General features: G+C 30.8%; 2 protein-coding genes across 10 annotated transcripts in view; one reads left to right on the forward strand and one right to left on the reverse strand.

Moving 5' to 3' along the window:
• The window catches only part of LOC101893112 (dystrophin, isoforms A/C/F/G/H), a 752,562-nt gene that overhangs the window by 671,773 nt on the left and 55,741 nt on the right, over positions 1–25,048 (forward strand). The gene's annotated exons all lie outside the window — the stretch shown is intronic.
• On the reverse strand, positions 19,207–22,371 carry LOC131802751 (uncharacterized). Its single transcript, XM_059123290.1, has 2 exons — positions 22,236–22,371; positions 19,207–22,167 (listed from the first exon to the last, which is right to left on the reverse strand). The coding sequence occupies exons 1-2, from the start codon at positions 22,247–22,249 to the stop codon at positions 19,341–19,343; spliced, it is 2,841 nt and encodes a 946-aa protein (XP_058979273.1). The 5' UTR covers positions 22,250–22,371; the 3' UTR covers positions 19,207–19,340.

A 25,048-nucleotide genomic window follows, 5' to 3' on the forward strand; every position in this document is an offset into this window, starting at 1 on the left:
TAAATAATTTTATATAAAAAAAATAAAAAAAACTTAAAAATAAAACAAAAAATACAATAACATCTAAATGAAATAGAAATAAAAAGAAAATAAAGCAAAATTGCTTAAAAATAAATAAGAGTAAAATCCAAATTGTATATAAATGTATAAAAATATAAATTAAAATAAAGCATAAATAAAATAAAATAAAATTTTATATATACAATAAAATTTTTAATAAATCAGTAAGTATAACTCAAAATAAAAATTTAATAAAATTAAAAAAAAAGGAAATAATTAAATTATATAATAATAAAATAAAAAATTCAATAAAATATTAAAATTTAAATGCAATTAAACATAAAATAAAATGAAAAAAACAACAATACATAATTTTAATGAAAATAAATAAAATAAAAACAAAATTTTATAAAAATAAAAATTTAATAAAAATAAAAGTAAAACAAAATAAAAATTATATAAAGAATTATAAAAAATTGGTAAAAATAAAGCAAATATAAGATCAAATTATAATAAAACTAAAAACAATATAAAATTGGATTAACATAAAATTAAAATAAAATAGAAATGTAAAGTAAAAATAAAAAACGAAATAAAAATAAAATAATATAAAAAATAAACTAAAATATAAATAAACTAAAACATATAAAAAATAAATATATTTTGTTTATATTTATTTTCTTAATAACATAAAAATTAAAATAAAAAAGTAAAACAAAAAAATATAATAAAATTAAAATGAAAATAAATAAAAAAAAATCATATAAGAATGTATAAAAATATAATGAAAGAAAATGAAATAAAATACAAATCGTGCCAGATTTGGCCTACATCGACTACTTCATTCACTTTGTATGAAATATTTCATAATTTTTAAAATATGTTGATTATTAATAGTCAAACAAAATTTTAAAATTTTGTGGAGTTGCCATATTCACATCCGATCTCTGGTTGAGACACCAACTTAGATCTATTCTAGATCGACTCTAAATATCGTGATATGGATTTGGTCCAAAAAGACCGAGGTCCAAAACCGTTATTTCGATAAGGCACGTTCTGGCCATATCAAGTGATATATACCCTTTACAGCCATATGACTGAGGTTATAAAAATCAATAATTTTTGGCAGATCTTTTTTACAAATTTTAGAAATGTTTATATGATTCGTTCCCCATAAGAATAAAAATAATGCGGTATAATTACCAATATTTGACTAGAAAAAAAAATATTTGACTAGAAAAATTATAACTTTATAAACAGAAGACCAATTGAATTTCATGAAATTTGTATATGAATCCTGACCTACAACAATAAAAATACATATTGTTGTCTCTTTACCAAAATCCGACTAACTAATATTTTCCAATTCATTTTCACTTTGAATTGATACCCGCTCCCCAGAAAAATACATTGACGGCAATAAATTTCTGTTGGTTGATAGTTTTATTGTGACATTTTTTTGGCCATTAACTTCAAAAGCAAATGGATTTGATTTAATATCATTGACTGATGTTTGTTGGCTTTTTTGCTTTCCGTTCATTTGGTAGCATATGTTGCAAGCTTTGAATTTGAAATGCAGCGATAACAATCATTGATATGCAGCGTATGCCAACATAAATTAACAAGCCGAAAAGAAAGAGAGAATGAAAAAAATTACACAAAATATATCATCATTGCCAATGCAGAGACTAAAATCCCGCCTCCAATCTAATCACGTGGCCACTTTGTTAGTTTTCTCTTATGCAAATTCAATACAAATGTGTATATGTGTGTGTGTGTTCGTAATCCGTTTACTAATTTTTTTTGTAAATATATTTTCTCAGCATTGCTTTGCAGACAAAATAAATGCATTTGTAATTGATTGCCGTTATTGTTTAAACAATTTACGTGCCAAAAATATCAATAATCTGTCAATGACACAACAACAACAAAACCCCATTATACTCATCGATATCTTGCAGGGGAGCAAAAAGTAATGTCTTTTACATTTCACAATTCCAATGGGAGGGGGAGGGGTGAACTGCTTTGCTGCTACACTTTCATTACTTTCCTTATCTTGTCTTATGGGCGGGCGTGTGAGCCCTCACCGGATGATGTTGACAGTTTCCCCTACAGCCACTGTCACTGCTTGCATACAAAACTAAAATGAAATAAATCTAAGCACTCCAGCCAGCCAGCAAAAAAAAAAGTGAAAACATTTTCACAAATCATCTAAAACTCAACTTCAAGGGAATACATAAATAGTTTGGCAAATATGTTGATGATGATTTTGAAAATTTCATTCATTTCATTTTGAATGTGATGCGTCGCATGTGAACAATATTGAATGTGCTCTGCATAATTCTCAAATTTGGAGAAGAAAACTTTTTTAAAATATTTTCTATAATTATTTATTAATTTTTATTTATTCATATTTTTATTAATATTTATTTAGCATTTTTAATTTATTTTAAAAATTCATTTTTTTAAATACCGGGAAAATCCTGCAGATTATGAAAATAGAGCTAAAAAAGGACACGTTTATCGGCATTTTGAAATTTTACATTCTAAATAGAGTGGGCAACTTCCCCCTCTCCCCACACCCCTCTTCAACATATTTTTTGGAAATTTTCCTATGAAGATTCCTAGGAATCCGTGCATTTTAGGTATACAGTGTCTTCGGCAATATTGCAGGGAAAAATACAAGGAAAATTTGGTGGTGAATTTTAACCCTCATACGAGTCAATAAAAGGATCCTTTTAGTCCTTGTTTCAAAATATGACCAAAAACCCCCTTAAGATGGGGTCGTAGTACAGCAAAATATTCTACAAAATGATTTGTCATAAAAATTTATTAAATGTCCTAGAAGATGTCAAAAGTCTAGTTCCACGAATTCATACATAGTAAAAACGCATTTCGGGGTTAAAGCTGTACTTTGTGTGAGTTTGGGCAATTATCTTCAACAGAACGTCATATTTGATGGAAAGAACGTTGAAACGTCAAAGACAAATATATATTTTTATCAAATTTCACTACAGGTCATCAAAAAAAGAAAGCTCTGTTTTCCTTGCATATCAAAAAACATAGTGCATGGACATTGCAAAAAAACTTCCGAAAATATTCTATAATTTTTTGATAAATTTTTCCTCGGACTTTTTTCAAGTTGACACCTGAAAGTAATATAAAAACTCATTTTAGGCGAACGGTATCAAAGACAAATATATTCTTCATCAAATTTCACTATAAATCACTGATGAAAGGAAATCTCTATTTCCATTGCATATCAACAAAAATTTAACATCAATATTAGCAAAAAAAAACTAAAATATTCCCTAATTTCTTTGATAAATTTTCCCTCGTACTTTTGTCGAGTGGATAATTGAAACTAGCGAAAAATTTCATTTTTGGTAGGAAGTATCAAAGGAAGAAAAATTCTACACAAAATTTCACTATAAATCTCAGAATAAACTATATATCTAGTTATAATGGTTTTGATGAAAATTACATTCGAAATGTTCCCAAATGAAACCCGAAAATGTTTCCTTATTTTTTGATCTACCTTTCCTTGGAATTCTTCGAGTTGACGCCTAAAAGTAACATAAAATTTCATTTTAGGTGGAAGTTGTCAAAAGAAGAATTATTCTACTCAAAATTCTACTATAAATCTCAGAATAAACCATATAAATAGGTATAATAGGTTTTTAGAAATTCGCATTCGAAATGTTTTCAAAAAAATCAAAAATATTCCCTAATTATTTGATTTATTTTTTCTCGGATTGTTTTTTTTTTTTTTTTTTTTGTTTATTTTGGAAACATTTCGAATGTAATTTTCAAAAAAAACTATTGTTCCTAAATATGTAATTTATTCAGAGATTTAAAATGACATTTTGTGTAGAATATTTCATTTCTTGCCACTTTCCACCCAAAACGACATTTTATGTTACTTTCAGGCGTCAATTCTCTGAAAAAGGTCTGAAGAAAAATTTATAAAAAAAGGGAATATTTTTGGCTTTATTTTGAGAACATTGATGCAAACATTTTTTGGGAATACGATACAAATAGAGATTTCTTTTCTTTGGTGACTTATAAAAAAAATTAAATGAAGAATATTTTTGTCATTTGAATTCATCCTTCTAAAATGATACCTTGCTGGAGATATTTCAAAAATTCACACAAAAAACACCTTTAACCCTAAAATGTTTCTTTAGACTTTTGTCATCTTCTAGGACCTAAAGTAAAAATTAATGACAAATAATTTTGTAGAATATTTTGCCTGGCTATGCTGCCGTTTAAAGGGAGATTTTAATCCCATTTTCAAAAAAGGACCAAAAAGGATCTTTTGTTGACTCGCTTGAGGTTTAAAGTTGTCCCCCAAATATTCCTCGTACCTTTATCTGCAATATTGCCGAAGACCCTATATACCTAAAAGGGGAGGCATCTTAATTCGAAATTGCCCAAAAGTATGGAAGAGAGGAACTTGCAACCTCTGCTTAGGTTACTCTGCAACGTAAACTTGTCTCGTGTCTTTTTTATTTTAGCTCTACTTTCTTAATTTTCTGGATTTTTCCAGTAATTATATTTTGTCTTGAACAGTGTAATTATTCTTTATTTCTGCCAAAAATTGTTGGTTCATTCCACAAATATTGATAATGTTGTGTGTGTCCTTTCGCCAGCAGAAATTTTAAAAGATTTTTCCCTCTCTTCCCCTCTTTATCTCGCATCCAAATCTTAATCTTACGACATACCGCACAGGCAGATCATTTGAGAATATCACACTTATCTTCTTGTATATTTTAGGGAGTCCAATGGAAACATTAGTTGAGCTGCCAGCATGGAATCCTTTCATAAGTTTTTCTGTTCCTCTTCAAAGAAGGATACATAAAAATCAATACCCATGAAATTGTAACAAATTTATCAATTGGTGTTAAAATTGGTAGACATTGATCTCTCCTTATCTGCACATCTTCAATAATGGTACCTGCTGTAAAAATATCCCTTTTGTATTGACATGTGTTAACCACATGAATGGGTTTATTCTCGATCACTCTCTCTCTCTCTTTATCTTTCTTGATCTTCGGCTGCAGTTAAATTTCAATGATCATCATTGGCTGTTGGTATCCTTTTCATACCTGACCACCAAATATTTTTTGTTTACACTGACAAAATGTGTGAAGGTTGTGTTTTACACAGTACCAAGAGACTATATCTCTCCCATTGAGAGATTAAGAAAGATATTGAACACACTTCTCTATCTGTACATGTGATCAACAGATGTGATAAGAGAGGGCTGCATAATTAGCACAGCATGTCTTTTCATTCGTAAATTTGTTCAAGTTTTTTCTAAAAAAGAAAAAAAAAACACAATATTATTCGGCCTTGGAAATGGTATTATGATTTTGTGAGACAGAGACAGTTAGCAAAATAGAGAAAGAGAATCAGCAAATTAAGACAATTATTGTTAAATTTATTGAATTTACATAAATTCTAATATGATTATCTTATAACAATTGTATGCAAATACAAGGAGAAGAAATAGTGTGTATCAGGGATGGGAAGTCAGAATTATTTTGAAGTCTAATAAATTGAAACATTTCTTACGAAACTTATGCTAGAGTGAGGGAGATTATTGTTAATTGAAATGGCTTCAAATGAAAAGAAAAACAATATTGAGAACCATGGATGGAAAATGTGATTTTTTTTAATTTTTAAAAATAATTATAATGCATTTAAGTGAACTTTCCAAAGGGTATGAGCGGATCAAGTTGATACCCTCTAGCTATTAGGAAAATTTAACAATAATATAAGGAATGGGAAACAATAAATTTGCAAGAAATCCTTTGGTCTCTTAATGAATCGTACTATTTTCTTATCCCAAATTTTTTCCAAAGATTTTTTACAAGTTTTGTTCTCTAAAAGTATCAAATGTGTTAAATTAATTGAAGACCTTAAAAAGGTCAACAGAATACATTTCTTCTATAACATATAGGGTAAATGGTCTATTCATAGAACAAAAGTGAAAAGATGTCAGGGTTCTACGAGAAAATATTCTTGAGAAAATATTTAAATGTTCTGATAGACCCCGAAAAAATATTTAGAAATTTATTTTTAAAACAATCCTAGAAAGTGTTCTATAACATAAAATTTTTGTTTGAAAAAATGCACATAGTTCTTGAAAATATATTCCTTAAAACTTTTTTTTTGTAATAAATCCACATTTATGGTATTTCTTTAACAAAATATTTTTTAATAATTTTTTTTTATCCATTAACAAAATAATAATCAATAAATTCATGTTTTTGAAGTAATTTAAAAAAAAAATCTTAAAAAAATTAATAAAATCAGGTTTTTTTGTTAGTCTTCCAAAATTTATCCTTAAAAATACAGTTTTTTTTTAAGCCACGATTATTGTTGTCCTCGAAATATATTCCAAACTCTTTTTAAATCTTTAAGTTTTGCACGAAGACAGTCATGGTGCGTAGGCGTGTGATAAGACTGGGTTTTTGGAAATTTTGTATTTAATGGAAATGAACTTAAATGTAAAAATTGAATAATTTGTATTGAACAAACAGAATGAAGTAGAATTCTGAAATTTTAAATGAAAATAATTGCAGAATAGATGTACCAAATGGTTTTTAGAATTTTAGATTACCAAACTATTATCCGAACTGATAGAGCGATAACATTTGGTATAATAAACAAGTTTGGAAAGTAAATTTTGTATTGGGGTCCCTAAGTACTAATTTAAAATAAATTTGTTATTGGGTGAAGGAATAAGGCTGGAATCCTCAAATTTGATATTGATATCTCTGTGGGTTTTTGGGAAAACATTGTATGGTGGAGGGTTTTAAAAGTATAAAGCTCAGAAAGTCATTGAAAACATTTTTTTTTTTTTTTTTTTTTTTTTTTTTTTTGAAAAATAAAAACGTTTATTGTAGTTACTCTTTGGGTCCAGGGTTAACAGTTTTACAGCTCAGACTGTTCCTGAGAACTACCTTTTTTATTCACCTTCTCTGAAGTAAAAATCCACGATTGAATTCGCTTTTATTTTCAGTTCTTATTACAAAACTGTCACTCATATCCCACATTCATGTCTTCATCCTTGCCACGCTTATTATCTTAACTCCAGCTACCAGAAATACAACACGTATCTGTTCGAATATTCGTATTTCGTTATGAATGGCTGTGAATGAGACCCTTGCTCTCATACAAGACAAATATCAGAAATAATAAGGGTGTGGGTGAGTGTGTGAGAAAAATGAAAACAACAGCAGTTTGGGAATTTTTAACACCACATGCTAATTGTGGATTTTTTGTAGTTGTAAATAAGTATTCCTTGCTGGCCACATGATTTTCAAATTGTATTTCAAGAATTGGAAAATTTTTGTATTTATTTTTACAACGGAAAAAAATTGGCAGTTTGACTTTGTCGGGCAAGCAAAAAGGAGTTCGAAGGTAGTGAAAGAAATTAGATTTTTTTATACAAAATTTTTAAATAATAGAGATTTTGTAAGTTGAGTGAATGTTTATTTAGGTTTGTGGAAAATAAAATTTAGAATTTGAATTTAAAAGACAAATAAAAATGATTTCCACCCTTTATTAAGAGAATTTAAAATGCTAACAAAAAATTAAATAATTTTTTAATTTTTCTCCATATTCAAACTAATTTTTTTATTTAATTTAGAAAAAAAAATTAAATTTGACACACAGATTTCTAAAAATTTTAATTTTTTTCAAACTTTGATAAGTGATGGAAATAAAATTACGTTTTATGCAAAATATTGGAATTTGTGGAATTTATATGTTAAAAAGCAAAAAGGAGCTCGACGGGAGTGAAAGAAATGAAATTATGTTTTTTATACAAAATTTTGAAATAACAGAAATTTGTAAGTTAAGTTAATGTTTCCTTACAATTGTAGATAAGGAATTTAAGAGAATTTGAAAGGCAAACAAAAAGTGTCTCCAGGAAGTGACATAAAAATAAAAATATTTTTTATTGAAAATTTTAGAAAAATTTGTGTGAAAAATCAATCTAAATTTTGAGAAAATTCAAAAATGTAATTAAAAAAAATAAAAAGCAACATTTTTTTTTAATAAAATTTTGAATTTTTAGGAATTTGTCTGTGTCTTCCCTGAGAAGAGAAAATGAAACATTATGTCTTATTCAAAATTTTGAGAAGTGAAAAAAAAAATATATTTTATACAAATTTTTGTAATTTTAAGAATTTGTATGTTAAATTCTAATTTTTTATTTTCTGTGTTAAAAAAATATCAGTTTCAATTTGGAGAAAAATTACAAAAATATTTTGAAAAAAAAAATTAAAAAAGTAAAAAAATAAAAATATTTTTTGTATAAATTTTTGAAACTTTAGAAAATTTCGTATCAAATTCTAAATGCCTTTTTCTTAATTAAGTATCTGTTTGAGCTTGGGGAAAATCAAAAAATTATTTTGAATAAAAAAATGAAAAAAGTGCCAAATAATAAAAATATTTTTTGTATAAATTTTTGAAACTTGTGTGTCAAATTCTAAATGATTTGTTTCTTAATTAAAAATTTTATCAGTTTGAATTTGGAGAAAAATCAAAAATTTTTCGAAAAAATTGGATTTTTTTATATATATTTGAAATTTTAGAAATTTGTATGTTCAAATTCTAAATGAAAAATATCAGTTTTGGAGAAAAATCAAAAAATTATTTAAAAAAAAAATAAATTTGATCGTAAGCCTGGATATGAAGTGTGTGAAAAAATTGTGTGAAATAAAAAATTGAAATCACTAATTTTTTTTAAAAAACATTGATGTTCAAAACTGACCAAAAAAAGTGCCTTAGCGGCACTGGCTAAATGCGTATTCCCTTTTCTCTCTTTTCGTCAGTGATTTTTGATGGGTTACTCTCAGTTACGCTCATATACTCACTCTCAGTTTAGTTATGTACATCATTGTTCTGAAATAATTTTTTATTACGAAATAAAAAAAATGCATTTGAAAAAAATTCATATCAAAAAGGGAAAAATTTACTCTAAATAAAAAAATATATTGAAATACAATTTTACCAAAATTGGAGATCAAAAAATACAATTATTTAAAAATTGGAAAAATTTCCTAAAAATATTTAAAAGAAAATATAAAACAAATATCATCCAAAATATAACTCCCAGCCGAGTGGAATATAAACACAATCCATTTAATTTTTTTTTAATTAATGCAACAAGTTTCCGTGGCTTTAATTAAAAAATATATATATTTAAAGTGTAAAAAATTGCAAAACCCAACATAAATGTTGGCAAAAAAAAAAAACAACAATATTTTCCACGGCGGAAAAACTTGCATAATTAAAAACTATAAAAATCCTGTTTTATTTCTCGGCAGCAGTTGCAGCAGCTATGCTCTATTTAGAATGAATAAAAAGTGCAAGGAGTGTGAATGAAAAAAATAGAAAAAAAAATATGCAAACCAGCCAGCTAAAATAATCTCTGGCTAAAAAACCAGTAGTACGTTTATGTTTCCATGATAAAACAAGAGAACAACAAACAACAACAACAACAACAACGCGAACATTTTTAGAAAATTAATAACTTTTGTGTGTCTACAACAAATACAACATTCATAAAACCTGTGATTAACAGGAGAACAGTAGCAGCAACAACAAAAATACCAACATCAACAGAACAACATTAAATTGCTGGCAACCTGAGTAGTGTGCTTATGGGGATGTTGGGAATTCACCACGATTTATCACGGCAAATTCTATTGGGGATGTTGATTTGGGTAAATTCACCACGGTGAATTTTAATGGGGATGTTGTCTTGGGAATTGTACCACGGCAAATTCTATTGGGGATGTTGATTAGGGTAAATTCTCCACGGTGAAATATATTGGGGATGTTGTCTTTTGAAATGTACCACGGTGAAATATATTGGGGATGTTGTCGTTTGAATTGTACCACGGCAAATTATATTGGGGATGTTGTCTTTTGAATTGTACCACGTCAAATTTTATTGGGGCTGTTGGCGTTGGTGTTGCTAGTTTTAATATGAACTACTAGATGGCGCTAAGTTTAGCGCAGACACAATCCAAAACTGTGTATGGGATGGTGAAATTTCAAGTTTTAATATTCACCACTAGCAGAGACACCCTCCGAAAAAAAAAAATGTATTATGATCATATCGAGTGGGGCTAAAGAGATTCACCATGTGAGAAGTGAATATAGCAGAAACACATCTGAAAGAGGTAAGTATCGAAGAAAATCATTTTATCTAGATGGCTCTCAGAATGCTTTTATATAGTCAACATGCTGATTACTGCAGTCAAATGTGCTTATTAATTTATTTGAAAACATATATTTCAAGAAATCGACTTCAATAAATGTGATATATTATAGAAGAGTTTCAATTGACAAATATGCTGCAATTATTGATATTTCAGGGGTTTTAAGAAAAACGATAACGAAGTCGAGTGGGTTGAACACGAAAATCAGCATGTTGGCTATGCAAAACATGATGAGATAAAAAGACAAAACTAACTTTTCGTTGTACTTGTTTTAATTTGTCTATAATTTTAGCGACTCAAAAATGTTCAGTCATTTCCCTCGAAACGATATAGGCGACATCTAACGGTGAGTTCCATCCATACTATCCATAAATTATGTTGTAGCATAGACACACTCCAAAACTATTGAAATATGATCATATCGAATGGGGCTAGAGAGATCCACCATATGAGAAGTGAATATAGCAGAGACAAATTTGGTTAGTATCATAGTCAACAAGAAGATGTGTGTTCTATTATTTTGTCCAGATGGCTCTCCAGTCATTTCCCTCGAAACGATATAGGCGACATCTAACCACCAATTAATGTTGTAGCATATACACACTAAAAAAATGCTGCTGTAGCCAATCAAAGCAAATTCTTCTTGTGTGGACAGGCATTTTGATACATTATATCGATCGCTTTTTGATAGTTTTGTCGATGAAGAATTTGTTTACATTATGTAGCAATTTGAGAGAATTGAAACTGAAAGAGTTTCATGACAAACCCTGCATCAATTCGGTATTGAAGATTGAAGGGATTTGAAGAAGGAAACACCATTGTTTACATTAACTAACAATTGGATTTCTGTGAAATGGATATGAGAATTTGGGGGGAAGCGTTGTTGCAGAGTTTCATGACAAATTCTGCTTCAACGATAGATTGGAGCATGAATGAGAACATGCTTAATTATGCTCAAAATTAAAAACTCTAGTAACTCTGTAATATTGTGAAATTCGCGTTAAATATTCGTATATATAGAAGACAATTTCAAGTAAGGCTCACAGTATAAAATTAAACATTGAAAGTGATATTATGGCGAACGCAGATTTAATAAACTTATTCAATTCTTTCAGTTATAAAAAAATAATAACTTTGAAAGAAATGGAGGATAACAAAGAATACAACATCCATGGCGCCTTTAGAACAAATACAAAATATGGGGAAAGAATTGTGCTGAAAATTAATGATGCTATCCTCTATTTGCCGTCAAGATTCCTCTCGCTGGCGGATGAATACATAAAAGAAATAGCTGGTGGGGGTTATTCTGTGACGAAAACTGTGTTGAAAGATGGAAGCGGAAAGAGTCTTTACAAACTAGAATTAAAACATTTGGATCAGCCAGATTATTTTTATCAACCATATTTAACATAAACTGAAAAGTAAATAAATATTTTGTTTGAAACTAAAAATTGCAAGCTGTTTTCATTTTAATGTGTACAGAGAAATATTTCAGTTTATTAGTGAAGCTTTAGAAAGGAAGATGTCTCTTCTTAATAAGGAAGACGAACGCTTAAAAACCTTTGCTCGCTGGCCTTTAAATTATCCAGATCCCAAGACAATGGCTGCAGTAGGACTTTATTATACTGGAGTAGGAGATATTACCAGATGTTATTTTTGTAAAGTAAACATTCATAGTTGGGATCAAACTGATTGTCCTGTTACTGAGCATTCAAGGTTGACATATCGTTGCCCATTGCTGGAAGGGCGTGAAACAACTAATGTCCCAACTATTTCAAAAAATTGGAATTGTACGCCTTCTGAAATTGGTGTAGATGTTTGTGGTCGTGGAGCGAGTAAATGTTCAACCATTTTCTTATTATTGTTCACTTTCATTACCTTTAATGCTTTAAATAAAGTTTTATGCAAATAATACAGTTGCTTGTTTTTATTTATTAACTTTATTAATTTCATCGTCTAGTATGTAGCCAAGTTCTTTCCAGTTTTGTTCAATGAATACAAATATCTTAAATATATTATTTATGGCACATTTAAATCTAGTGTCCAAATGTATAGGACAGTTTGTAAAATAATTTTGGCAAGCTCGAAGTTTCATATTATTTTCTAAATTTATAATGGTAGAATGAATATATTTCTGTAAAAAGATTTTCTTTTCTTGTCCAACGACAAAAATATATTGATAATTGTTCAATGGTGTAAGAGCTTTCTCGACATCATTATAATTTTTTTCTCCATCCGTCCAATCTAAGCCATTCACATGTGTCTTGGTGTAGGCATTTGTTCTGCATGCTTCCCCAGTAAGTTCTTTTATATTAAAAGGTGGGCGAAACAAAAAATAATCTGGAACAACAGAAGCACCACACATAAATGATAGTTCCTTCACGAAAATACTCTTGTGGTTTCCATGGCAATATTGAAAATCAACCAGTGCAATATCCGATCTATTGATTTCAATCATCTTCTTTGGAAAGTTGAATTTGAATGGAGAGGATATCATCGATGTTGGAGTATTTATAAAATTTTGTTCATGTCCAATAAAAACTTTAAACAAAGATGTCCACAATTGTATGTATGAAATCGTTGATCTCTTTTATAATTGTATGTAATAGCTGGTCCCAAATAGCGTAAAACTTCTATCGGGGGTTGAAGATTACCGAAACTGTCGTAATAGTCGATATTATTATTGATTTTATTATATGCCACCCAATGCGTGCCAGGTCCACTGCTAACATCCAAATTTATGATACCACATTCAATTCGATGTGGTTTCTTAGGTAGATTATCACGCATATAAACACCTCTAAAGTGAGGTATATATTTTTTCCCAAAAAAACTAATATTTACATCGGTTAGAGGACCTTTGGGTAGCTGCTTAATTAGTTTTTTGGAGTTTTATTTTCATCAACATAAATTCCATAGCCCTTTTTATATGGTTTGAGATAGAGACCTTTACCCATAGCTATAGCTTCTATTGTTTTGTTATGTCTGGTTTGTTCATCCAACTCTTGTTTGGCTTTTTTTGCATTTAAAACGGCATTGGTAATTGCTGAACTACCCGATGCTAAGGCTCCCAATGCTCCTAATCCAGTTAGAATGGGAATGAGAGGAAGAAATCCACCTCTTTTGGGCACGCTTATTACTCGCGGTATAGCGACCTTTGATTTTTTTCCTCGAAACGTCTTTTGTATTTCATGTCTGGCTATTTTTATGGCTTCATCAATATCAGTTGGTTTTTTGCTTTTAAGGGAACTTGTAGCTTTTTTTAAAGCGTTTTTAAAAAGTTGTTGACCCAATATTTGTTTGGGGTTTTTATTACCCATGCCTAGCTTTGTCTTAGCCTTCATTATGTTAGTTACAAGATATGCGCTAATTTTTTCTCCAATGTTACTATTTTTCGATTTTACTCGCTCCCAAGCCCGTTCAGTTAGTTCACGATCAGCAATGTGACGTTGTTCAATATCTTTATTTTGTGAATAGGCAATATCGTGTGCTCTACACGCTGCATCTAATGGATTAATACCTTGATCTCCTCTTTGAATACGTTTTTCTAGCTTTGTTCCAGGTCCACAAAATTGATATCCTGGTAAATGAAGTTCAACGGGTAAAGAGTTAATCAACTTATTTACCAGTCCTCCTCCTTGAACGTGTTTCTTTCTAATAAATCGCTTCGTGTTGTAAACAATCATTTTATACTTTTTAGCGGGACGCTGAACGAAAGAAATATCGATATTTGATTATATTATAAATATGAATGTTTTCTTAAAACTACTCATTAGTTTAAATCATGAGATTACTGGAACAACAAGCTAAAATAATTGTTCAAAATGTGGATTTTATGCAAAGAAAGACCCCCCGACATAGTACTTTGCTGCCTGATTCTATACGAGCCTTAATAGTAGGACCATCAAATTGTGGAAAGACTAATGTGATGCTTAGTTTGATAGAAAGCCCCAATGGATTAAAATTTGAAAATGTTTACATTTACTCAAAATCGCTGTATCAGACAAAATATGAGTACCTAAAGAAACTGATATCCACTATAAAGGGGATGAGATTGTATACATTTAATAACAATGACGATGTTATACAAACGGACGAAATAAAGCCAAACTCAATCATGATTTTTGATGATGTTGCATGCGATAAACAAAACAACATTAAAAATTACTTCAGTATGGGGCGACATAAGAATGTTGATTCGTTTTATTTGTGTCAAACATACACACGTATACCAAAACATTTATTGCGTGATAATGCGAATTTTATAATCGTGTTTAAACAAGATGATCTGAATTTAAGACATATATTTAATGATCACGTCGGATGTGACATTAGTTTTGAAGATTTCAAAAAAATTTGTCATGAATGCTGGAAGGAAAAGTATGGATTTCTAACGATTTCCAAGGATGACGAAATTCACTCTGGAAGATACAGAAAAGGCTTTCATATATTTATTCAACCTTAATATTATTTAATGTATTTGCAAATGTTAATTTATATTAGTGCACCTACAGCCATGGAGGAGGAAATGCTGAAACGGCTTGTTAAGTCCAGAAATGTCTTGAAAAAGAAATTTCAAAGCATTAAAATGGGTGAAGAAGCTAAAACTACAGAATTGAAAAATACTTTCAAACCAATAACGGAGCCAATAAACAAACTACTAAAGCTTTCAACTGAAAATACTTCCAAAATGATTATGCCTAAGAAAGAGAAAATGGAAATGTACAGAGATTCTATTATTACAAGTACACCCCTTAAGAATTATAAACCAGATGTTAAGTTAGATTCCAATGCATTGGAGGGGTTAAAGCATAAAGTAGATTACACACAAAATTTCGATTCCTTTAATACATCACAAGACGACGACAAATTTTATTCCAACAATGAGGAACCTATGAATCTATCATTCTTGAAGAAAATTAAAAAACTAGATGTAGTCTATGGTCCACACAAAGATAACAATGGAGAATGGAGATTTGGGGACCAACCACTCAAAATAAGCAATGAAAAGATTATGATTGGAAATAAAAATTGGGCATTAACACCCGGTTTGTTTGAACTGTTGTTTTATCAAGACCCCAAGAACTATGATCATACAGAACTCGATATTTACAAAACAATATTATTAGACACAAATGCGCATAAAATAAACTATGAATCTAATGGACGAACAAAGTCCAACAGGGGACAAAAATATAAGAAAATAATAAAAAATATAATAGAGGATACTCACAGCGGCAAAGGCTTACTGACAATAAATCCTGGTAAACCCAACTATATATACTGGGACGATCCCAACGAATTGATAGAACGATTAAAGCTGTTGTTGGCATCACAACAAGCCGGAAACAATAACCATACTAATGAAATTGTTTCTATTATCGAGGAACTGCGAGAAGGAAATATAATATATTAAATAATACTCTCAAGGAGCATACAACATATGACTGTTGACAAGTTTGGACATCATTACAATCAAAAAAATCAATCAATAGCAGTGAGAGAAAATGTTTCGAGATTATTGGGAGTCAATATTGATGAAGATAACAACCTTAACGTGCAAAATAAAAAGATTAGGAATGTTGCATCTCCAGCAGAAGGAGCGGATGCGGTCAACCAAGCATACGTACATACGCAAATCAAGCACATTCAAGAAATTTTAAAGAAAAATTTCATTCAAGAGTGCACCTTCCTAAGAGAAGAAATATCACAACTCAAACGTTCACAAAACGAAATATTTAAAGCCTTATCGCAAGCTCCATTCAACTCACCAGCTTTAATATATCATACCGAATAAAACAATGGAAAAGCGGGGTTTGGTAAATGAACTTCATCATCAAGCACGAAAAAACTTTCCAAGACGAAGGGTTATTACAAAGGGTATTGATGATCTCTGGCAAGCAGATTTAGTTGAAATGGGCAGTTACTCAAAAGCAAACAAGGGGTTCCGATTTTTGTTAACTGTCATCGATACATTTTCGAAATTCGCATGGTGTGAAGCCCTTAAAACAAAAACGGCAACGGATGTTTCTATGGCTTTTGAAAAAATCTTACAAAGAGGAAGAATTCCAAAAAATTTGCAAACCGATGATGGAAAAGAATTTTTCAACACAGATTTTAAAAAACTAATGCAGAAATATTCCATAAACCACTACTCCACATATAGTGTATTGAAGGCCTCAATTGTTGAGCGTTTTAATAGAACTTTGAAGTCGCTAATGTGGAAGGAGTTCAGTTATAATGGGAATTATCTATGGATTGATGTTTATAGAGAATTGGTTAAACAATACAATAAAACACCTCATCGAACAATAAAAATGGCCCCTATTCAAGTAAATTCATCGAATGAGAAGGCATTGTTGCAATCTGCTTATAACCACTTAAAAATTTTTAGGAGACAAAACTTTCGTGTGGGTGATCATGTACGCATTAGCAAATATAAACATCAATTTGAAAAGGGATACACGCCAAATTGGACTACGGAAATATTCAAGATAAGAACAATAAGAATAACAAACCCCGCTACTTATTTATTAGAAGACTATGAAGGAAATCCCATCCAAGGATGTTTCTACAAAGAAGAACTTTTACCCACAAAATATCCCAACACGTATTTAGTTGAGAAAATTTTAAAAACAAAAGGTAATAAAGTCTTGGTTAAGTGGCTGGGATTCTCAGACAAACATAATTCATGGATAGATAAGAATCATATCATATAATCTTAATATGTAGATATACATATATATACAAGCATATATTTAAATAAATAAAAACCCATATATACGTATGCATATTTTGTGTTTCAATTATTACGACAAAGAATTTTGCAATGTCAAGAACGTTTACTGTGTCCGGTAAATCTCCAATTCTACATTCAACATATTTACCCCCAATTGAATTGGGAAATAGTAGTTATGAGTGTTGCCTAATAGATTTCCAATCATACAATTCAATACCCAATGTGGATAATGATAACAATCTCTTTCATATTGGAGACAATATTATAAAAATACCTATAGGATCCTATGAATTGCAAGATATTGCGAATTACTTGGAAACGGAATATAAAACTATCCACGAGAATAGATCCATTGAAATTAAGGCGAATAATAATACGCTAAAAGTAGAAATCATGTCTTCTCATGATCCTATTTACTTTGATAAAGAAAAATCTATAGGCAAGCTTTTTGGTTTTACCGAAAAAATCTTAGAATCTGGGAAAAAACATACTTCAAACCTTCAAGTCGACATTTTAAAGGTTAATGCCATACAAATACACTGCAATATTGTAACTGGATCATTCATGAATGGGTCGCCAACGCATATTCTACATGAATTTGCTCTTAATGTTCCTCCGGGATATAAATTGGTAGAGAGACCAATGAATCTCATTTATTTACCAGTGAACGTCAAAGAAATCGGTCGTCTGGAGATAAAGATAGTAGATCAAGAAGGTCGCTTTATAAATTTTAGAGAAGAAGAAATCACGCTACGTATTCATATAAGACCAATGCAATCATGATTATCTACAATAAATACAATCATAAACAAATACCAAGACACATTCAACACAAAGTTGTCAAACCGACAAGACCTACAATTTCAAAGGAAAATAAAGAGTTTTTAAAACTTATTAAGCTTAAAGTCAAACCAAATGTCTGAAATACTTAACATTAATGAGCGTCCATTCTCAGATGAGAATATTGTAAAGAGAGACTACCACAGCTATGTTCCATATATTCAATCATTTAAAAATAATGATGAAATTCGGATAAGTATACAAAATCAGGATCTTTACATACTTCCATCGGAGAGTTATCTATTCATTGAAGGAAATTTGAAAAATAGCAAGGGAGAAGTATCGCAAAATGCAAGACTGAGAAATAATTGTGTGGGATACATGTTTGATGAAATTCGCTATGAACTAAATGGAGTTGAAATTGATCGTACTCGTTATCTAGGAATAACTACAGAAATTAAAAATTGGATTTCTCTAAGCGAATCCGAAAGTAAGGTTATGAGCAAAGCGGGATGGAAAGCTGATAATGATTTATCAGTAGGATACTTTAATTTTTGTGTACCCTTAAACCGTCTACTAGGGTTCGCAGAGGACTTTGATAAAGTAATTTGCAACAGCAAGCACGACTTGATTCTTTTGCGTAGTGCCAACGATAAAAATGTGTGTTATTCAACCATGGATACGGAGGAAATTAAACTCACCATAACAAATGTTGTATGGAAAGTACAACACATTCAATTATCAGACTATAGAAAAATCAGCTTCTTGAAAACTATTAAGGATGGAAAAGCGTTGCCTTTAGCATTCCGCAGCTGGGACTGCTACTTTAATCCAACTTTTGCTGGTGGAAGACAACACAGTTGGAGTGTTAAATTGTCTGTCAATCATGAAAGACCACGATATGTTGCTTTGATATTTGAAAAAGACAACAAGCTGGAACATTGCGAACTTAAAAACATCAAAGTTCACTTGAACTCTGAAACCTATCCTTACGATGATTTGAATGTAAAGTTCGAAGAAAATGGCTATGCAGTACTATATGACATGTATACAAAGTTTCAACAATCATATTACATGAGGGAGCCACAACCAATTCTTACATATGCAAGTTTTAAAGACAAGCCCATTGCCGTTATTGACATTAGCAATCAAAACGAAGCTGTTAAGAATGGACCAATCGATTTAAAAATCCAATTTGAAACCAATAAACCAATTCCACAAAACACTTCTGCGTACTGTTTAATTATACATGATCGTCTGGTCGAGTACGTTCCATTAACAGGAATTGTGCGAAAAGTAGTATAATCTATTTTATACTCACCTTTGCAAGAATATTTCAATAAAACGCATTTTACATAAATTTATAAACAAAAATATTTTGTTTTATTTTATAATAAGAATAGTTAAAGACTAGTTAAAATATAATACACTTATATTTACTTAAAAATTAAACATTTTGTGTTGCGAGAAAATATTAATATGATGACATTTATAGTGAGTAAAGACAATTAAATTAATATTATTACTATGCTCTTTTATCTATATATTGAAACTTAAATCATAATTAAATTTATATTTTAATCCAAGTCCATTGAGACAGATTCATTTGAGTTATTTACATTTGTTTCATGAAGGTTATTTAATCTATAGTGGCCCCAAGCAAAGGTGTGAATACCATCCTCTAGAATAAATCGTTTATCATCTTGATGGCTTAACGATATTTTAGTAATTTTGTCTGTATATATTGTATGCTGTCTTGACCTAAACGAAAACATGGTACCGTAAAAAACCTTTTTGTTATAAAGACATTCTCGATATTTATCTATAGTATACTTTTTTAGGACCGACTTTTTAACTCCCTTAGATTTTTTTACTTCTTCGCTATCAACTACATTGATGGCATACATTTTAGGACGAAGGCCTACAAATTCAACCATTGTTTTTCCGTCATTCTCATCTTTCATCATGCCAAGTTTTTTCTTATTAATTAGAGGAAGTTTATATTTATTTTCTTTTGAAAACCCTGAGGTGTCAAATCTAGCCAATATTTCATCTAAAGATAATTCGGAATACAAATTCCGTCCGTAAAATGTTAATATGAACGAATCTGTATCCATATAATTTAGAATAAAATCCTCACCAAATTTCACTTTTAGAAAATCATACAGAAAATCATACATCACCCACTTTGATAAATCTAATATGCAGAACCCTAAGTACAATGGTCTATCATATTTTACTCTGACATTCCTAATTTGAATAGCAACCATATTTTCGGAGAATATCGAAAGGCTGTGAAAATTTGGCTTCGAGATTAATTTACTAGCAACATTCCTTCTTCTTTGGTTTGCCTCATCTACCCACATTGTCACAATTTTCACAGTTTTTCTTTTGTCGATATTCTCCATTGTCTTACCGAATGAAGAGTTATTCAATAATTTAAAAAAATCTTTTTCAAAGGCATTTTCAGCCTTTTCCCTATGTTCATTATTCTTCAGTATGTAAGGAGCTAACCAAGCGCTTTGTGTGAAAGCCAAAACTCTATGGACTTTCTTAAGAATTAGTCCATGTTTCAGAGATTGCTTAAGTAATTTGTAGTGTATGGTGTATGATGTTTTGTCAGTAAAATCTGCAATCAGTTTTTCAGTTTTTGAGCCCTCAACACACTTTTTCTCCGCCAAAAAAGGTAAATCGTTATGTTTGTCGTGAAGGTGCGGTGGATATTCAATATCAACCTCTAAAATAAAACCAGTAGGAGCGTTGTCAGGAATAGATAATATTACAGCTGGATCATTGAATTTCTCCATTTCATAACCCTCCACCCATCTAAAATCTTTTTCAGGGAGACACTCAGTCATAACTGTACCATATAAATTATTTACATCCAAATAATAGATATTTACCTCTGGTTTGGCACTATTATAATTGGGAGCATCTTCATTATTTGCTACCGAGTGTCTGTTTGAGCACTGGGTAAGCCCTCCCCGAATACCATTTTTGCAGAAATTGTACATGTCTATATCTCTGAGTAGCTCAAGTTCGACTTTAGTACATAGTAGCATTGCATCCCAAGATAGAGATGGTGCTGTGAGATATTGACAAGGGTCCAGTTCGTGAATTCGCATACATAAGCTCCTGAAATTTTCAAATACGTCTGCTAAAAGCAAGACATCAGCTTTTAAGTACAAATCCATGTAGTCTTGCATAGTTTGACATCGAAAATGTGACCAAACATTTGTTGCATGCCTATAATCGTCTGACGAGCATTCAGTATCTGTCAACTTATTATAAAATTGGTCTATAGGGGGAAGTTGTTTCTCCTTCAATTTTTCAAATGATGAAATATATTCGTAGGGAAATACTCCTTTCCTAGTCATAAGTTCGAATGCTTCATCATCAGGAAAATGAGATCTGACAGCAACAAAAGAATCTCGAGATAAATTCCTTGCTAATTTATCCAAACTAGTAGGCATAAATCGAAAACTATCTAAGAAACGATGCTCTAATCTATTCATTTTCTTTTTCTTCTCTTTTTTGCCCTCACTTTCCTCTTCTTGCTGGAATTCCTCATCATCTTCCTCACTCGAATCTTCTTCTTCTCCTACAACAACTGTACTTTTTAAAGAACTAGAGTCGGTTGACTCGTTATCCATATTAATGAAATAAGACATTGAAATATATTTTTCTTTGTTTTGAGGTATGACTCTTATTTCACCTCCAAATTCAACTAACTCTTTAAAGAAGAGGTGACAGTCGTACGAAGAAAAATTGTGGAAATATATTGGAATAAATTTAGGTAGATGATATTGCAGATTGCAATGGTTATGTACCGCACCTCGATATTGCCCCGTTAAGTGACAATGATCTTTCACCCTATCGTTACCTAAAATGTCGCCACATATACGACAATTGATATCCCTAAGAAAGGCTGTCTCTTCTTCGGGGGTTAGAGTATTCATAGGTTTCGTTTTGGTTAGGTAACTATCATACAAAAATTTACAATCCTGAATTAGTTCTTTCAGAAAAACATTTGCTGCGTCGGGACCACTATATATAAATAACTTATTTAAATTTTCATTAAAACTACATTTAATAAAATAACTAAAAGCACATGGAATATGCTTCTTTACCTTTTCCGTTTTTTTACTCGCCCCATTGTTCTCATCTTCCTGCACGTCTTCCAGTACACTTTCGGAGTCAGCATAAATAACGAAAGGCACCTTATCCTTTTTCTTGTGATTGACGAACTTTAGTACGGCTTCTTTTTTGTTCGGCAGGGCACAGACTACTTTTCCACACTGCTTTTTGTGAGTCATACATTTATTTTCATCGTGGAAACATTGCAGGCATCCAAAACAAAAATAACCTTTCTCCTTATGACTTGTGAATTGAGACCGCATAAGACTGAAAAAAAGAACAAATACATGATTATTATGATATGGTTTTGATTGATAAGTTTTGTTTTTAATTACCAAGACATATCCATAACCAAAATGTAATGAAAATTTTCTTCATTGTGCAGCAATATTAAATTAATGTGATTGCTTTTCGTCTCCTTTGTTAAGTAATATGGACCAACGACCGACTTGTTTTCATAACCGAAAACATTTACGCTGATCTCTGGGTTGTTCATTTCAAATTTTTTTATATATTTAAGACCCAATGGGAAATTTAATTGTTCGAAATTTAGCGATATTCCAGACTGCAGAATAATGACATCTTGGTGTATGTCTACGTTATATGAAGAGGTTATACTCGGATCTCCATATGCAGTTTCTCCCAATGCAACAACCATACACCACTTAAAACAAAAGTCATCATAGTTTTTGATGTTAAGGCACGCACCCTTCTTGTTGCTTAATGATTTCGGAGTTGGAATATAATGTGAGCCACGTGTTAAGTTGGCCCTCAACACATTTATGTCAAGTTTTAAAAGTTTCTCCAGGGCCCAATTAGAGCCTCTTTCTTGGAACTCTTCTGATTTAGCCATAATTTCCACACAGTGGTTGAAAACGACCTCTTCCAAATCATCTCCCAGGGTTAATAGCGTTGTTTTTGAAATATGATTAAATATATTTTCAATAGTTAACTCTTTGGAAGTTGAAGGTCCATCTTTTTCATTGTTTGGTTTCACATATAGTCCTTGGAGTTCCATATTAAATTTTATGAGCGTTTTACCGTTTAACTCATTTTTCAAGGTTTTAATTATTAATTCTTTTGAAGCATTAAGAAAATCGATCGGGTACAAAATGTCTTTATTGTTTTGTATCTCATAGCTGAGTATATTTTTGTTAAATGCACTTTTAACAATTTTTATGTCAGAATCCAGATTTTTTCTCACGGTGGATCGATGTTCTTCGCTACGAACGTGTGATCGTATATTATTCACAATTTTATCACAATCACCACAAAACTTTTCCACCTTCACAGCTGATTTATTTTCATGCTGCTGCTTTAGTTTTTCTTGTTGTTGATCACGATTTTGTTTCATTACATGCTCATCTCCATGATGGTTCTCTAAGTGCAATTCTAAATCGTTTACACTTTCACATAAAACATCACAAAACATACAATGCTTTTTCATATGTTTCACAAATTCACTTTTTTCCTTGTAATAAAGGCTGCATGACCAACAAATTTTTTGAGACATTATAAAAACTTTTTTAAAAATATTAAGAAACGATGCTTATTAATCTGTGACTTGTTGAGTACTGAAATTTCTTCCAATCCAATCAATACATTATTGACTACATTTTGTAAACAAATAGAAATTCTGTGATTGAAGCAGAATTTGTCATGAAACTCTGCAACAACGCTTCCCCCCAAATTCTCATATCCATTTCACAGAAATCCAATTGTTAGTTAATGTAAACAATGGTGTTTCCTTCTTCAAATCCCTTCAATCTTCAATACCGAATTGATGCAGGGTTTGTCATGAAACTCTTTCAGTTTCAATTCTCTCAAATTGCTACATAATGTAAACAAATTCTTCATCGACAAAACTATCAAAAAGCGATCGATATAATGTATCAAAATGCCTGTCCACACAAGAAGAATTTGCTTTGATTGGCTACAGCAGCATTTTTTTAGTGTGTATATGCTACAACATTAATTGGTGGTTAGATGTCGCCTATATCGTTTCGAGGGAAATGACTGGAGAGCCATCTGGACAAAATAATAGAACACACATCTTCTTGTTGACTATGATACTAACCAAATTTGTCTCTGCTATATTCACTTCTCATATGGTGGATCTCTCTAGCCCCATTCGATATGATCATATTTCAATAGTTTTGGAGTGTGTCTATGCTACAACATAATTTATGGATAGTATGGATGGAACTCACCGTTAGATGTCGCCTATATCGTTTCGAGGGAAATGACTGAACATTTTTGAGTCGCTAAAATTATAGACAAATTAAAACAAGTACAACGAAAAGTTAGTTTTGTCTTTTTATCTCATCATGTTTTGCATAGCCAACATGCTGATTTTCGTGTTCAACCCACTCGACTTCGTTATCGTTTTTCTTAAAACCCCTGAAATATCAATAATTGCAGCATATTTGTCAATTGAAACTCTTCTATAATATATCACATTTATTGAAGTCGATTTCTTGAAATATATGTTTTCAAATAAATTAATAAGCACATTTGACTGCAGTAATCAGCATGTTGACTATATAAAAGCATTCTGAGAGCCATCTAGATAAAATGATTTTCTTCGATACTTACCTCTTTCAGATGTGTTTCTGCTATATTCACTTCTCACATGGTGAATCTCTTTAGCCCCACTCGATATGATCATAATACATTTTTTTTTTTCGGAGGGTGTCTCTGCTAGTGGTGAATATTAAAACTTGAAATTTCACCATCCCATACACAGTTTTGGATTGTGTCTGCGCTAAACTTAGCGCCATCTAGTAGTTCATATTAAAACTAGCAACACCAACGCCAACAGCCCCAATAAAATTTGACGTGGTACAATTCAAAAGACAACATCCCCAATATAATTTGCCGTGGTACAATTCAAACGACAACATCCCCAATATATTTCACCGTGGTACATTTCAAAAGACAACATCCCCAATATATTTCACCGTGGAGAATTTACCCTAATCAACATCCCCAATAGAATTTGCCGTGGTACAATTCCCAAGACAACATCCCCATTAAAATTCACCGTGGTGAATTTACCCAAATCAACATCCCCAATAGAATTTGCCGTGATAAATCGTGGTGAATTCCCAACATCCCCATAAGCACACTACTAACCTGGAACAAGTCG

This window comes from Musca domestica, unplaced genomic scaffold, assembly GCF_030504385.1.
Source record: "Musca domestica strain aabys unplaced genomic scaffold, Musca_domestica.polishedcontigs.V.1.1 24, whole genome shotgun sequence".
NCBI lineage: Eukaryota > Metazoa > Arthropoda > Insecta > Diptera > Muscidae > Musca > Musca domestica.